Source organism: Phascolarctos cinereus, unplaced genomic scaffold (assembly GCF_003287225.1).
Source record: "Phascolarctos cinereus isolate Bilbo 61053 unplaced genomic scaffold, phaCin_HiC Scaffold_8;HRSCAF=390, whole genome shotgun sequence".
Classification (NCBI taxonomy): domain Eukaryota; kingdom Metazoa; phylum Chordata; class Mammalia; order Diprotodontia; family Phascolarctidae; genus Phascolarctos; species Phascolarctos cinereus.
In genome coordinates, this window is record NW_027556291.1 from 63,309,800 (window position 1) to 63,327,352 (window position 17,553).

Below are 17,553 nucleotides of genomic sequence, written 5' to 3' on the forward strand. Positions count from 1 at the left end.
CCAAAGTCACAGTTGGTAAGGAACTAGCACTGCCACTCTTCTCTACCATGCTACTCTAAGTAAATGGACCATGCGCCATTAGAAAGGATTATTATGGGAATTACCTAAATGAAGGTAAGGAGGTTTACAGTTAGGTAAAGTCAAAGCCAACTGTTCCCCAGCCACAGACCAGCATCAGGAAGCTATGGCAGTAGCTGGTAGAGGGAGATGCACGCTGGGCTGGAGAGCAGAGGAATGGCAGATGGTGTTGGACGAGAGGCCTCCAATGACTCACAGGGCTCACCACTGGGAACAAGGAACAGCACTGTTACTTGTATCGTTACAAGCAACTGGGAACAAGGAACGGCACTGTTCCTTGCTCTCAGTGGATTTGGTGAAATGCCCAGGTGGCAGCTGCTAACAGACATGTCTGAAGGGGATAAATAGCTTCCAAACTGGCCTCTTTTCACAAGACCAGACATCTGCTTCAAGAGAACCGTAGAGACCCCACCTCTCCACGACGTTTTTTGCGGATTGTAGGAATCGCGCCTGGTCGTTTTCTTTCAGGATGCGTTCTGCTTGGTTGATGAGGACCGTTGAGCGTTCTAGACATTGGCGGCAATTGGCAACCTGCTGTGCCAGCTTCCTCAGCTTCATCACCTTCAAAAAATGAGTCAAGTGAAAAAGGGAAAACATAATGCCCTCCATTACAAACAACCCGTATGAAATGTAATCTCTGAGGAAACCCCAAAATATGATGCCTGTGACCAAAGTGCTGACTACCCACCACTTCTATCTCTTCAATTTCTCCATCATCTACTTGCCCCCTGCTTCTCCCATCAACCTATCTGGTCAAGCATTCACCCAGCATGCCATGCATTCTCACCTATTTACTCCTTTATGTGAGCGCATGTATGTATACTATCTGTATGTTCATGTATCTGTGCTTCTAGTAACTTCAGTGCCTGTGAGAGTTAAAACCACTCCCCCCAAGGCATAGAGTCATCTTATGTCAATAATGAACATTTCATTGGTACATGGCTTCTCTCACTGTACGCAGAGTATGAGCAGAGTCACCCACATTGTTACTGTCAGATCAAGAAAAATAAAATCACATTGACTTGGTCTCAAAACATCACCTCTATTTTGATATATTCATAATGTGTCAGCACAATTATTTTCATTATTCAGGCTAAATACCTGGAAATCACTTCAGATTCCTTTCTCTCCATCTTTATGTCTCTCATATCTATTACCCTACCTTTTCTTTCTATTATCACCACCATAAGCTTAATTAGGGCCCTTTTGTCCTCACACCCACGAAAGTAGCTTCCTAAATGGTCTCCCTGATGGAAGTGTCTTTCAGACAGATTGTAAAAGGCATACTTCCTAAAACATTGCTTTAAAGCATTGTGTAACTCTCCTGCTTACGGACTCACAATGGCTCCTCACTGCCTACTGGATCAAGTCCAAACTCCACAACTGTCCTTCACAGCTCTTTATAATCAGTCCTCACCTCACCTCACCAACATAATCACTCACTGTATCTCAGCTGGCTCCTTCCATTAGAGTTAGGCCAGTCTCTTGTTGCACCCCATATACAGCATACTCATTCCCACCCCCTCACCTTTGCCTGTGCTGTTGCCCCTGCCAAGAATGATCTCCCTTACTCTTTTCCACCAGCCCAAAGCTCCTTCCCAAGTCTAACACAAAGCCTTCTCCAATCAATTTCTAGTTTCCTCTTCACTTCCTGATTCTCCTACTTCAGACATATTGTCTGTGTGACATGGGGCAAATCACTTAACCTTTGAGGGCCCCCAGAAGTTCTCTGAGAAGGTGCTGACCTGTACTGATAGTAAACAGGACCAGTCATTATCCCTATTTCTTACTAGCTGGATCATACAGTTTAGCATTTGGTTACATACTAATTATAGTTAATTAATTAACACTTTATTATATGCTATCTTACATTGTCACTTTATTATATGCTATGTTACATTATATTCTAGCTTTCCTGTGGTTTAGTCTTTTCTCTCCTTGAGAGCTGAGACTATGTAATACATTTCTCTTATACGTCCTATAGTGCATGTCACAGTGCTAGGCTCACAGGAGACATTCAATAAATGCCTGTCTAACTGAACTGGGGGGGAGGGGGAGCTGTTTGCCTTCAACTTGTGAAGAAAGCCCAAATTATCTCATTGTGGCAATAAGATTCTTACCATCAGACTTATGGGCTATTGTTAATAATAATTGTTATTATTGTTGTAATAGTCTACAGAATAATACATCTCAAAGAATAATAGTAAGATAGTGATTTATCCCAAGACTGTTTCATAGGATTCTGGATTTAGAGCAGGAAGGGACCTTAGAGGTCACGTCGAACCACTTCATTTTACAAACAGGTAAAGTGATTTTCCTGTGATATGTGCCAGAGGCAGGATTTGAACCCAAGGTCTTCCAGATTCCAAGTCCAGTAATGCTATGCACTCGACCATTGAAAAAAAAAATGAGAAGAAAATTAAACTAACTTGAATTTCTATGGCACTTTCACGTTTACAACAACAGAGAAGAATGCAGACGTGGTTGGTGCTGTTAATATCCTCTTTGGCCCTCCCAGCTGGCAAATTCTCCCACTCCCTTTCATCTTTTGCCTCTATTCCAGAATCTGTGAGCCAATGAAATTCTAGTATCATCATCAGTTTATGGGAATCCTGTGTCTCATAGACAGGTGAACATATATTCTAGGCTCAAGTATCCACTGGGGGCATGGCATCATATAAAGAACTGCTACTTTTGAAGCCCAACCCCTACAACCCATCACCTATTACTTATAGCAAATGACACTTGAAAGGCCGACTCAATGAAATGCCATCCTTCACCTTGGTCTCTTTTATTTTGACTGCAATCGCCTGCTTCCTCTGCTGGATGATCTCCATCAACTCATCACACTCTTCCATGAGCTTGGCCTCATGCATTGCAGTATTCACCTGCCAAGAAAGTCCATGATATTACACTGTGAAACACAGGGAACCAGCATTAGATGCCCTGCTGTCTCTGAACAATTTGGACTGATGGCTAGGCATGTACTTCTTTACTTCTGAGGTGTGCTCCTCATTTGGGCACTGATGAGCTCAAAGCATTTAGAACATCACTGTCAGGTCATGGTGGCTCATGAATGGCTGGGTAGAGGGATGGATGAAATGTGGAGAGATGCTATTTCCAGTGGCCAACTCTCGCTAATCTCTCTTTTCCAAGCCTTTTCTAGGTGAAGTCATGTTGCAGAAGGAGGAGCCTCACTTGGATATATCAGGATTTGGATGTAATAAACTTTCGACAGCAATATGTCCTGATCCAAAGGTCAAAGGTCAAGGGGATGGCAGAGGGAAGTAGCAATAAGGAGCTGACATTTTGACCTGCTCTTCCTCCATCTTTCATTTTTTACTTTCTGTAGCACAACACAGGTGAGGGGGCATACAGAATAGAGGCTGGGCAAGGGAATAATATGAGAAATTTGTAGGCTCGAGGTCAGTGGGAAAGCAAGAACCCAGGCAGAAAGGAACCCAGCCCTATCCTATTCTACCTAGGGTCTTTTTCTCCTCCTCTGTATTTTCTGGCACTCAAGGGAGCTGGAAAATATTCATATAGGTTTCTGAGACTACACAAAATAGAATTATACCACTCCTGCCAAAGGGAAGGGAAGGGGCATTTCTTCATAGCACCCTTCTAGGATGGACCCATCCTATTGATGGAGATGCATGCTGAAGGTAGGAAGCACCCCTGCAATGACTCCCAAGCCAATTCTTTGAGGGCCCCACTGTGGCTAACCATGTGCAGCTCTTTGGAAATCCCATAGCCCTAGAGATGTTGCTATGCAATCACATGCTCACTCATCTAGCCACCTTTCCACTCACATGGTCTTTTTTGACTCGCCTAACCATCCAGCTGGTTTTCTTTCACTTTTTGTCCCCCTCATCCTCCTTTAGACTTGCCTCAATTTATTCCCACAATCTTTATAGGATCCTTAGGGGATCAAAGCTGTAAAGACCTCAGACGCCATCTAGTCCACCCTCCCATTTACAGATAAGGAAACTGAAGCCTAGAGAGAGAAATTATTTGCTCAAGGTAACACACACAGGATCCTAAAGTTGGAAGGAACCTCAGAAGCCATCTAGGAGTCAACTGAGGCCAAGAATGTCAAGTGGATTGCCAAGGTAACACATAAGATCATAGAGGTGGAAGGGACCTCAAAGATTCTAGTTCAACCTCTTTATTTGACAGATAAAGAAGTAGGAGCCAGGGAGGCTAAGTGATTTAAGAGCAATCACAGTACCATAAATCTAGAACTGGAAAGGACCTCAGGGGCATCTAGTCTAACTCCCTTATTTTATAGCAGAAGAAATGGAGACCCGAGGAGGGAAAGTGATTTACCCAAGGTCACAAAAGTAGTAAGACCCAAAGGTGGGGTTTGAATCCAGGTCCTCCAAGTCTTGTGCTCTTTCCACTGTACCACAATGCCTCCCTCTCACCTCTGTTGTTAACTATACAGTGTGGCATAAAGTTCCTGGGTGGGGGGGACCTCAGGCTAATGAAGTAGGAGATTCAGAAGAAGAGTCCTTGGGGGACATGGAAAGGAAGAGAGAGGGGGAAGAAGAAGAAGAGGCTGAGGAGGCCCTGTTCCATTTAGTAGCATGTGGGGTAGTTACACAGGCAAGCAAACCACTGTAAGAGTCAACTCTATGTTCAAAATGGCAGACACTCAAAAGTCACAGGCTTAAATGAATCCAACCAGCCACGGGCTGTTTGGGAGCAGCATTTCCTGCAGCAATCAGAGCAAACATGAATTTTAATCCCCAGTCCTTTCTCAGACTATGGAAAGTGTATCATATCAATGCTGAGTCAGAAAACCAGGTTCAAATGCCATCTCTGATGCTTACTGTGTGACCTTGGGCTAGTCACTTAATCTCCTTCCCTCTACCTTAGTTTCCTCATCTCTAAAATGAGAGGGCTGGACTAGATGGCCTTCTAAGTCTAGGATCATATAAATTCTATCTTCTATACCCCACCTCCAAAAAAAATCCCACCTCTGACACAGATTGTCCCTCACTGGGTCCTGTTCCCTTTTATCTGCCCTAATTTCTCACGTTTCTTTCCTCGTTCAGTTAGATTCTTATTACTAGAGTGGGAAAAGAACTGAATTGTTGAGTCCAGACACCTTGGTTCTAGTCCTGGATCTAAGTAGCTATACCACCTTGGGTGAGTCCCTTCCCTTCTCTGGCCCTCAGTTTTGCTCTAGTTGTATCATGAGGAAGCTGGACAAGACATATCCAAGGTCTCTTCCATCTCTTAAATTCTGTGTTCTACCTTTCTACATACTACATGGGTGGGGAACCTGCAGCCTTGAGGCCACATATGGCCCTCTAGGTCCTCAAGTGCAGTCCTTTCACTGAATCTGTAGTATGTAGAAAGGTAGAACACAGAATTTAAGAGGTGGAAGAGACCGTGGATATATCTTGTCCAGCTTCTGTTCCCCACCCCTGATATTACATTGTGACATGCCTTTACTTACATGGGCATGTTCTATGTGAAGTTCACAGGATGAAGTTTATTGCCTCTCCTTATTGACCATCCCCTCTCCGGTCACAATTATCTCCTTTGTGGTGGTATACACTTTTCCTAGGCTAGACCCACATTCCAACCCTTACCTTGCCAGCGAATGTCCTTTATATTATGCTTCCTACTGTGATTTAGCCCCCAAGTGATAAAGCACAATCTCGTACTTGAATTCTTTTTTTTTAAAGCAGATTTTATTAAATTCCAAGAAAGTCAATAGAAATCCATTTTGCTCATTTATTAAAAAAAAAAGTTCAATATCTGCTGGACAATTATTTCAAAGTCTGGAGATTTGTATCCAGTTGAATTTGGACAGTACCACATAATTCCAAAGTAAACACCCTATCATGACTTCCTCCAAAAACATCCTCCATTAAACAATAACAATTCCAAAACACCAAACAAAAAATGTCGTATTTGAATTCTTGATCACTCTCTATTTCTGTTTGGCCTTTCCTTCTCTTTCCATCCCTTTCTCACTAGGGAAGAAGTCAGGAAGGTGAATAAGAGTATCTCCAATTGCCTGATACCTACATTGTCTTAGATAACCCACAAACAACTCAAACTCAATTGTCCACAGCCAAAGTTTTTGCTTTCTTCTCCCCAAACCATCTTCCTTGTGAAGCATGGATCTGCTAGTTCTGAGCTGGGCCAGAATCCCATCTGCCACCCAGAGCACCACTGTTCTCTTGTTCTACTTTGTAATTTTTACAGGCAACTATGTCTGACGATATGTGAAACATTTCCATACCCAGAGTCCCCTACCTCTACAATGAAATGCATTTCCTCATCTCTGCTCTGGGGCCAAGATTGGTCCTTACAACACAGTGTTTGGCTTTGTGCCTGTGCTGTTTTCACTTATCTCACTGTAGTTACTACGGATAATGTTTTTTCTGGTTCTTTTTACTTCACTCTGCGTCAATTCACATAAGTCTTTTCATGCTTCTCTATATTAATCACTTCCACTATTTCTTACAGCACGGTAAGATTCTATTACATTCACGTAACACAATTTGTTTAGCCATTCAATCGATGGGCATCTAACTTTGTTTCAAGTTCTTTGCTACCATAAAAGGGGCTGCTATAATTATTTGGGGGAACATGAGGTCTTCCTTTTGTTTTTATCTCTTTGGGGAATATGCCCAGAAGTGGGATCTTTGGGTCAAAGGGAATAGATATTTTAGTCTTTTTCCCCCTTTAATTATAATCCTAAATTATTTTCCAAAATGGTTGGACCAAAACACAGCTTCACCAATAGTACAATCAGTGTGCCTTATCTTCCCAAGGCCCCTCTAATATTGACTAGTTCCATCATTATCATCTTTGTTCATTTGCTGGATAGGAAACCTCAGAGTGGTTTTTATTTCCGTTCCTTTTATTATTAGTGATTTGGAACATGATTTCATAGGGCTATTAGTTGGTAATTCTTTTGAAAAATGCTTGTTTATATCCTTTGATCACATCTTTCAAGGAACAGCTTTGGGTCTCACATATTTGCGTTAATTCCCTATATACCTGGAACAAGAGAGATATTTGGTACAAAGGCTTGGGGGTTGCTCCCTCCAATTGACAGTTTCTCTTCTTATCCTGGTTGCATTGATTTTGTCCTCTGTCCCAAATCAATATGTAGTGCTACAGAAATCACTTCCTCCTCTGGGCTTTTTAGTTCGTTCATCTATAAAATGAGGAAGTTGTCCCAAGCTCTCCCTGTAATCTTTTTCAGCTTTAACATTCTATGGATGGCTTTGTGATTCATGGAGGAGAGACAACTGGGGCAGAATCCTGAATGAGTTGCAGAATTTAGATATGCCTAAAGGAAAGAAGGAAGCATTCTGGGTAGGCTGGATCCAGTGATCAAAGCTGCAGAGGTGCCAATGTTCAGGAAAATTTGGGAAGACAATCAATTCCAAGCATTTGTTAAGCGCTTACTATGTGCCAGGCACCATCTTACGTAGACACTTGTTTAGTTAGAATAGTGGGCTCACGTGGGGGAAGTAGCCATGTAGTGGCAGGAACATGCAATTAGAATATTAGATGAGACTGGTAAGCAGCAGAAACATACAGTTAGAATATTAGATAAGACCAGTAAGGTCCTTTAGTCAAACTTCTGAAGTCAAAAGTCTGAAGAAGGCTGGAGCCTTCTTGTAAATATTTATAATGATGTGCCTGTAACTGGGTATGATGATGCTGGGCGGGGGGGGCAATTCATATTTTTACAATCGTGTGCTGCTTTACGGTGTCAAAAAAATGGATCAGAGTTCAATATGTTCCCAATGTTTCCAGAACATTTAATTATCTTTTACTGGCCAAAGGCTGATACCTCTTCCTAGTAGGAATGAACATTATTAAAATGATGCTCATTTTCTCTTGATTATTATAGGCCACATCTCAGTATCACTTTAATGGTTTAAAATGTGCTTTCCAAAAAGTAGTTAGTGCCAGTATTACCATTCCCATTTTATAGTTCAGAAAACTGAGGCTAAGAGAGGTCAAGTGACTTGGTTGAGGGTCACTCCGATAGGAACTGGCAGAATAGGGATTTGGACCTGGGTCTTCTAAATCAGAGTTCACTAGAGATTCCTTGTTACCTCTCAATTGCTAAAGTGTGCAAACATAGTTAAAGCAATGAAAAAAATGCAAAGGGGGTGATGCTGAGAAGGGGTTACAACCTTGATCTATCATATATGAAATGCTAGAACTTGGATAATAATAATGCCAGCTAGCATTTATACAGCACTTTAAGGTTTGCAAAGCTCTTTATGTGTTATCTCATTTCTTTCTCATTTACATATATATCTCACACTTTGTATTAGAAGTATGGACATCTTATGGGAGTGCTGCTAAAGAAATGAGCTAAAGAACAACCTGGGAAGACTTATATGAACTGATGCAAAGTGAAATGAGTAGAACCAGGAGAACATTGTACAGAGTAAACAGCGATATTGTATGATGATCAACTGTGAATGACTTAACTATTCTCAGCAACACAATGATCCAAGACAACTCTGAAGGCCTTATGATGAAAAATGCTATCTACCTCCAGAGAAAGAACTGATGGAGTTTGAATGCAGATCATAGCATACTTTTTCAAACTTTCTTTATTTTTCTTGGGTTTGTTTTCGGTCTGTGTTTTCTTTCACAACATGGCTAATATGGATATATGTTTTGCATGATTGCAAATGTATAACCTATATCAAATTGCTTGCTGTCTTAGGGAGGGGAAAGAGGAGAGAGGGAGAGAACATGGAACTCAAAATATTTTTAAAAAATGAATGTTAAAAATTGTTTTTATTCATAATTGGGGAAAAATAAAATATTATTCAAAAAACTGGTTAAAAAATTCACAAAGTAGTCCATTCACTTATTCTTTTAACATTTCAATGAACATTTGTTAAATGCCTATTGTGTATAAGGTAGCACCATACTGGAAATATATCAGGGGACCTTCGTTTTCATTCATTAAGGAACAACCAGTAACATTAGGTCACAACCCATTCATGTCATCTCATCCTATGCAACTCTTGCCCACGTCCTTAGATAAATCTACCACAAGGACTCCATTCAACAAAGTGGGGGCCCTACATTATGTGGCTATCAATACAGGATGTGGGCTGTCCATCTGTCATCCCTCACTCTCAACAGCTATCATGGAATCACAGATTTAGAGTTGGAACGGATCTTGGAGGTCCACTCCCCTCATTTTCTGGATGAGAGAACTGAGGCTAAAGAGATGAGGTGAGGGGGCAGCTAGGTGGCACAGTGGAGACAGCACTGGCCTTGGAGTTCAAATCCGGCCTCAGATACATAACATTCACTAGCTGTGTGACTCTGGGCAAGTCACTTAACCCCAACTGCCTCACCAAAAAAAGAGATAAGGTGACCTGTCTGAGGGTTACAGAGGTAATTAAGTGGCAAAGACGGGATCTGAACTTAGGTTTTCTGATTCCAGGTCCAACACTCTTTCCATCATAGCACATTGCTTTTTAGAAGTATCACAGAATCTCAGTACTCAAAGGACTACAGAGGCCAGAAAGAAATCAATAAGCATTTATTAAGCACCAACTATGTACCAGGCACTGGGGAGACAAACAATGGAACAATCCCTCACAGAACATATATTTTAACGTGGGTGACAAGTACACTGATAAATAGATGTAGAATACATACAAAGAGAATAAAGACGAATTAATACAAAGTGTAAACACAAATAGATAACAAAACAGTTAAATACAAGGTAGTTTGGGAGGGAGGGTACTACTAGTTGGGGAGGGTCAGGGAAGGCTTCGTGTTGAAAGTGGTACTTAAGCTGTGTTGAAAGAGGAGTGATTCTATGGAACTGAGGTGAGGAGGGAGGGCATTCCAGGTACAGGGGATAGTCAGTGCAAAGGAGAGAGATGGGAGATGGAGGGTCATGTGTTAAAACATAGGGAAAAAGTCGGTCCAAGATGGGAAGTAACATCTAATGAGGCTGGAGAGATAGACTGGGGACAGATCACAAAGGGCTTAAAAACTAAACAGAAGAGTTTCTATCTGATCCTAGAGGTAATAGGGAGCCACTGTAGTTGATTGAGTAGGGAAGCCACAGGAAAATTACTTTGGTAGCAATATATGTGATGGATTGGAATGTGGATAGACTTGAGAAGGGGAGGCCACTCAGAAGGTTGGTGCAATAATCTAAGCAAGAATGATGAAGCCCTGAAATAAGGTGATAGGCTGGCTGCTCCTTCTCAGTCCCCTTTGCTGGTCAAACCAGCATATCATGGCCCTAACTGGGTGCTCCCCAACATTCTGTGTAGGCTCATGTGTTAGCCATGTGAGTAGAGAGAAGGGCTCAGACACAGGAGATGGTGTGGAGGTAGGAACAACAAGATTTGGCAATGGATTGGACATGTGAAGTGAGGGTGAGTGAGGAGCTGAGGTCAATGCTAAGGTTATGAGGCCAGGAGACTAGAAGGATGAACTGAGAAATTTGGAAGAGGGAAGATTTGGGGAAAATGATCGTGAGTTCAGTTTTGGATAATGTTGAATCTGAGATGTTTCTGGGACATCTGGTTTGAAATATCCAATAGGCAATTGGTGATGGAAGATTGAAGCTTAGGAGAGAGACTGGGGCTGGATATATAGATGTGTGGATCATCTTCATAGAAATGATAGCTAAGCCCATAGGAGCTGATAAAATTGCCAGGAAAGAGCACAGAAAGGCCTACATAAAACCTTGGGGAGCACCCACAGTTAGGGCCATGATATGGTAGCCTGACCAGCCAATGGGACTGAGAAGGAGCAGCCAGGCTGGAAGGAAGAGAAAAAGGAGAGCATATTGTCATGAAAACCCAGAGAGGAAAGAGCATCCAGGAGGAGGAGGTGGTCAATGGAATCAAGAGGTTGAGAAGGCTGAGGACTGGAAAAGGACCAACACATTTGGCAATTAGGAGATCATCAGTCATTCTGGAGAGATTGGTTTCCATTGAGTGATGAAGTCAGAAGCCAGATTGAAAAAGATTAAGGAACAAGATGAGAAGAAAAGGTAACAACTACAGATAGCTTCTTCTAGGAGTTTGGCTGAGAAGGGGAAGAGAGATATAGGATTCTCACTTAAGGGGATGGTTGGGTCGAGTGAAGGTTTTTTAAGGACGTGGGAGACAAGGGCTTGTTTGTAGATAGCAGGGGAGGAATGAGTACATAGGGAAAGAATGAAGATTAGGGGACAGGAATCATAGTAGAGAAGTCAGGAACAGATGGGGATTGGATCTGCTAAAGGAGACAGGAGAGGATGGGATCAAGAACATGTTTAGAGGGCTTGGGCTTGGCCAGGAGAAGGGCCAGCTCACTGTCAAAGATTGAGGGAAAGGAGAGAATGGAGGATGGGGATATCCAGGAGCTTTGATAAGAGGATGCTCACAACAAATGGTCTCAATTTTCTCTCAAGAGACCAGGTCCTCAGCTAAGGAGGGGGCAGGTGGGGAGGGATGTGAGAGCCTTGAGGAGAGAAGGGAGTCAGAGAGCAAATCAATGAGGGAGGAATAAAAAGACTACCTTGCTGCAGCGTGGGAAGTGGAAGCTGGACAATCTGAATTTATAATCCAGTCCATTTAACTCAACCTACATCTGGACAAGAGCCTACATCTCTCCTTCCCCCCCTTTTCAGCCAAATTCCTAGAAAAAGTCATCTACGATTGTTACCTTTACTTCTCACCTCATTCCTTAATCTTTTTCAACCTGGCTTCTGACCTCATCACTCAATTGAAACTGATATCTCCAAAGTCACTGATGATCTCCTAATTGCCAAATCTGTTGGTCCTTTTTCAGTCCTCAGCCTTCTGGACCTACCAACTCCACTGATCGTCTCCTTCTTGACAATCTTTTCTCTCTACTAAGCCAACAAGTGGTCCTTCAGCCTTGGCTGGAATACTTCCAGTGAGGGGGAGCCTATCACCTCTTCAGGCAGCCTATTCCATACAAATAGCCCACTTCTTAGGGTTTTGCTTTTCTTGGATAATCTCTTTTACAATGCTTTTGGGATACAGTTCTTGGTTGGTAATAAGCTATAACCCATCTACATCTGCCGTTTGTCTCTCTATTAACCTTTGGGAAGATAAGAAATGATGGGAGGGGCAATGCTACTAGTATCACAAAAAATGAGTAAGAGGATATTAAAAACTATCAATTTATATGCCTAATTTTATCATCTCTATAAAATATTTATAAGAATGGTCTCCATGTGCACCAAGGGCACCTTAACGCCAATGAGCAGGGAACGTTTGGGTTTTGCAAATTACACTTTATAATAGGCATGTGTACAGTCACACAGCTGACCAAAAGTGTAAATACAAGATTCTACTGTGCTAGTTTGTTGGGCATAAAAATCACTTGATTCAGCAGAGCAGCATCACCATGCACAAATTCAAGGGCTCTCTTCAGGTCCCAACTTACCTTTCCAACCTTACCTCCCACAGAACATCTAGACAAAATTTCCGGTAACTCTCTAGAACATTCCTGGTACATCCCTACCTCCAAACCATTCCTACATTCTTCTTACTTTGAATGCCTCAGTTCCACCCCCTGCACCGAACCTCTCCCTACTCATATCCTATATATCCCTTCACAACTCAGCTCAAGTCTCACCTACCCTGGAAGGGGCTCCCCAATCCCACACCACACAGAGAACTCCTCATTCAGAATTCTGAGAGCGTTTCCTTTCCATGCTACTTAATTGACACCTGGGCATAAACTATATTGTTCACTAACTTTTTATATATGCATTCTTTGGTTGTCCAACTAGATTCATTGAGACCATGTATTTCTCATAGTTCCTAGTTAAATACCTCCTATTGATTGGCCTACCCTGAAGCCTGCCCACCCACTCATGACCAACATGAAGTATGGAAAGGCAGAGCCTACTGGACAAGTTGGGGAGTCTTCCCCAGTGGCCCCACCCTGAATTCCGCCAGTCCTCTAAATCCAACCAGGATCTTTCCTTCCCAATAGCAAGGACCTCTAGATCTTACCATCAGCTTAGCCACTCAAGCCTGCTCCCCATCCACCCTTCAGTGAAACCTTCCTGTTACATCTGCTGTCTCTCCTCCATGACAGCAGGTGTTACCCCCTTTCCTATTTGTATCCCCAGGGCTTAACGCATAGAAAATGCTTAAGAACTGCTCCCCTATTCTAGCCCATTGCATATCAAGAAGTGCTAGATGAACATTTTTTCCAAATAGCAGTGGAAAAATCAACATCAAAACCTCAAAGTTGGGGGAGGGAGCCTATATAAAACACACTTTACATTTTTTTAAGTTTCCACTTTGATAAGATGATGTGAGGAAAAGAGGGCATCCCCAAATAGAACAGTCCCCGGGTAGCTCAGAGTTACATGTTCAAGTGGTTACCATTAACGAATGGGTGCTTCCAATGCAGCCTCAGTATTCAGTCTCAGTGTTGGCCTACTGGCCAAACTCCTGGAAGAATGAATCAGTGAATAAGAAAGCATTTATTAAACATTTGCTGTGTGCCAAGCACTATGCTAAATGATGGGGATCTAACTAGGAAAAAAAGAAGCCAGTCTGCTCTCAGTGAACTCACACGATAATTGGGGAAGGTTTAGCTAGAAGGTGGATGTCCTTATCTTAAAGGCCAAGTAAAGTCCAAAGTCCACCTTCAAGTCCAAATAAAAAGGGCAGAGGCAGAAGATTCAAGAGAAGAAGCACCAACTTTAAAATTGAGCCGGAAGGGAAGATGGGAGCAGCAGAGATAAAAATGAAGGGTCACTATAGAGGGGTGCTCCACAAACCATGTCCCATTGGCCCAAGGTCTTGCCATTATTAATACTCTTCCCCTCAAACTATTTTAGAATGAGAACTCTGGCACAGTTGGGCTTTGGCAACCCCGTGAGATCTTCACCCCCTTCTGTGCTGGGAAGATTCTAATTGGTGGCTACTATAGAGACCTGTGGCTTTCCAGGACCGAGGAGAAAGATCCAATTGAGAAGAAAGACCAGAGAAGGGATGCCCTCGGTGTCCTCTTTACCTGGTTACTATGTTAAGGGGGAACCTGGGAGCACTTTCAACACACTGTGTACTGAGACTAATATGTCCTGCCTATGAGGTTTTGCTTTGGGAACATTCATGTTGGGAGTGGTTTCTGTCAATGAATTGGTAAAATATTTACTTGGCATTCTAGAGGCAGCCTGGCACAGAGCATGGATTGCTGGTCTTGGGAGCCGGGAAACCTCTGGGTTCAAATATTGCTTCTGATACTTAGGAGAGAGCTTCATAACCCTGATCAAGTCACTTACCTCCTAAGGAGCTTGCGGAGACACAGGCATTCATAGAAGAGGGTGCCACACGTAGAGCTCCCCAAACTTACGAAATCACAGATCCTTTGGGTACTTATTCGAATACTAAAATACCCAAATGGATCTGTGATCCCGTCAATTTGGAAGTTCTTCGCAGAGATGTATAATCTAATCCAGTCATGACTGTCCATCCTTTGTGATGCTTGTCCGTGTCTTTCTAAAAGTTCATTACAGCGGTTCCACTCAGTGCACCAAAGGCCTTCCTTGCTTTCTCCTGACCTTTTCGGGGTACAGGTGGTGTGCCCTGGCTATTTACCTTTCCATCCCATACTACATATTCTATTTTAAGTAAATTATTTTTGCTTTCACCATGATTTCAGATCATGAGATTTCAGACTCAGTGGGTCAAGGCTCTAGAGTAATACTGTGAGTAGTTTTGAACCCACAGCTGGGAAGCTTCTTGGGCAGCATTTTGGGCCACTGTTACATTCATATGGGGTGTGGATGGAGGTGAGGAAAAAAATAAATTTTATATATTTAGCAGAGTTGGGAAAGACAGAACTGTAAACCAAAGATACACCTTGAAATTAAAACCTCCTCCCAGATTTCAGAAGAGGTCAGAGTCAAGCAGGGCAGTAATGGTACTACTGTGCTAAATTTTTAAAGACACTTAAAAAAAAGCTATACGTAATAGAGATTCGTCATCATTTCACATATAATTTTTCTGTTCTTTGCATATAGAAATGCACAAGTCTGTTGATATGTGCCAAGTTCATAATAATAATTAAAAAGATTCAAAACCTCCCCAAGTGATGAGATAGCCCAGGGACCTTGAGATTAGTGCACGATGTTTTCTGATAGAGTTTATCAAAGGAAAGGTTGTTTCCATGGCATGAATAAAACATTTCTGGGTACAGATAAGCTGCCGGATTTTATGGAGCTCCAGTTTCTTTGTTTACACAGATGTTTCACCTGTTGGCTAAAGAGCAGCCCAGCTTTACCTTGACGACCTTTTATCTCTTCTTTGAGAGCTGGTTTGTCAGAGGGCCCGAGAGTCTTACCTGTCCTTTTTACATCTGGATGTAGCTGGGACAACTAAGCAGCCTCATGAAATCTATCCTCCCTGAAAACACCACTACAGCCATCCTGGCTTTGTGTAAATCTACTTGAAAGAAAAAAAAAAAAGACGTATGGAACAAAATCCTAACATCATAAGGTCAGGGCTCTTAGAGCTAGAAGGGAACTCAGAGGCCATCTGGGTTAAGCCCCAGGAAACTGAGGCCCAGAAAGGGGAAGGTCACAGAAAGATCACAGATCTAGAGCCAGAAGGAAACTCAGAGGCCATCTATTCTACCCCCTCCATTTTACAAAGGAGGAAACTGCGGCCCAAGAAGGGGAAAGGACTTGTCTAAAGGGTCACAGATCTAGAACTGAAAGAGACCACCTAGTCCAACACTCTCATTTTACAGATGAAAAAACTGGGGCCCAGGAAAGTGAAATGACTTACCTAAAGTCACATATTCATAAATGGAGCAGCCAGGACTCAGACCAAGTAGGCCCAGATGAAGTCGTCCAGATTTTCTCTTATGCAACATTCTGACAGCTAATAATTTGGGGTGGGGTGGGAGGGGGATGGCACTAGCAAGTTAGGTTTAAATTTACGAATCTGCTTAATAGATGGCTGGAATTCTACTACTGGAGGTTTCCCCACCATTTTTATGGTTGCTGTTTTTTTCTTTTTAATTCATCATTTCCCAATACATTCCCTCTCCAAATCATTAACTCCTCTCTCGTAACAAAGAGAAACAGTTAGGCATAATCAACCAACAAAGCAATTAAGTTTGACAAACATCGGCTAGCTTCTGTACCCACAGTCCCCCAAGGTCTCAACAGAGAGGAAGGATATGGGTTGGAGTCTCTCAAATTGTCCACTGCATCTCATCTAAGCTCAGCTACCTTTTAGGGAGCTTTTACTTCATGGTATTATCATCACTTTCTTTGTTTTTATTTCGGCTCTTAAGCTTGTCTACCTCGAGGAAGGGTCCTTGGAGGCTGTCAAGTGCAAACCCCTCCTTTTAATGGAAGAGAAAACCGAAGCCCAGGGAAGTTCTTTTAAGTCTCCCCATATTTCTCTGGCTTCCTCATTTTCATTATTTATTAGGTTGAAATTATAACCCTGCCTTTTGAGATATGCCACCAAGACAGGGAAAGACTCAATGGCTAGAAAGGATGTGAGTCCCTCTGAAAACCTTGAAAGGGACTTCCTTAGTGAACTCGGAGGCAGCCAAAAGGAGAGTTAAGATGAGGATTTTGGACTCCATCATGGCTGACAGAGCAGGAATGGAGAGATGGCCAGCTGCCTTTACCCACTTGGGAGCCACAAGTTGAATACAGGGGAACAGTGGAAATTGAGAGTACAGTGAGGCAGTGATATCAAGCAGAACAGCAGGCCTGTTATTCCCTAATGGGGGAAGCCACTGTCTGTTTACCTGTCTGACCACTCACTTCCTGTTTCCCCTCAGACCTAGTGGGAGGAGGAGGAGAGTGAAGAAAAGCCATTTGTTTCCCACTGGCAGCAGCCAAAGCAGTTGGCATTTGGAAGTTTTATTTTCTTAATTGGTTATTCACATTGCTGTGTTATTTTAAATGGCTATTAAAACCATAAGGCCATTTACTATGAGTTTGTCTCGCTACGAATGTGTGGAATGGGATTAAGAGAGAGGAACTTAATCCAAAAAAAAGGACAAGAGAAGTTTTCCTTAGTAAAAGTTGAGGTGGGAGTGAAGCTGTTGAGAGCAGATCTGTTATTATCATAAGTTTCCAGAGTGTGTCTAAGCTCAGGTCATATCCTATGCTTTTTCCTTTTGAATTCTGAGATAGAGTGACTTATAAGAGAATATGTACAGCCAGGTGGCACCACAGTGCACAGAGCTCTAGGCCTAGAGTCAGGAAGACTCATCTTCCTGAGTTCAAATCTGGCTTCAGACACTTACTAGCTGTGGGACCCTGAGCAAGTCACTTCACCCTGCTGGCCTCAGTTTCTTCATCTGGAAAATGAGCTGGGGAAGGAAATGTCAAACCACTCCAGTGTCTTTGCCAAGAAAACCCCAAATGAGGTCACAAACACAATTAAAACAACTCAACAAACAACAGTAAGAGAATTAGCTATGGTATGT

At 42.5% G+C, this 17,553-nt stretch overlaps 1 protein-coding gene across 1 annotated transcript in view; it reads right to left on the reverse strand.

Annotated features, from left to right (window-relative positions):
• The window catches only part of MID2 (midline 2), a 102,347-nt gene that overhangs the window by 38,717 nt on the left and 46,077 nt on the right, over nucleotides 1-17,553 (reverse strand). The window contains exons 4-5 of the mRNA XM_020967262.2: nucleotides 2,859-2,966; nucleotides 491-639 (exon numbers count right to left, since the gene is read on the reverse strand). Coding sequence (XP_020822921.1) covers nucleotides 491-639; nucleotides 2,859-2,966 — 257 coding nt within the window. The remainder of the gene's footprint in view (nucleotides 1-490; nucleotides 640-2,858; nucleotides 2,967-17,553) is intronic.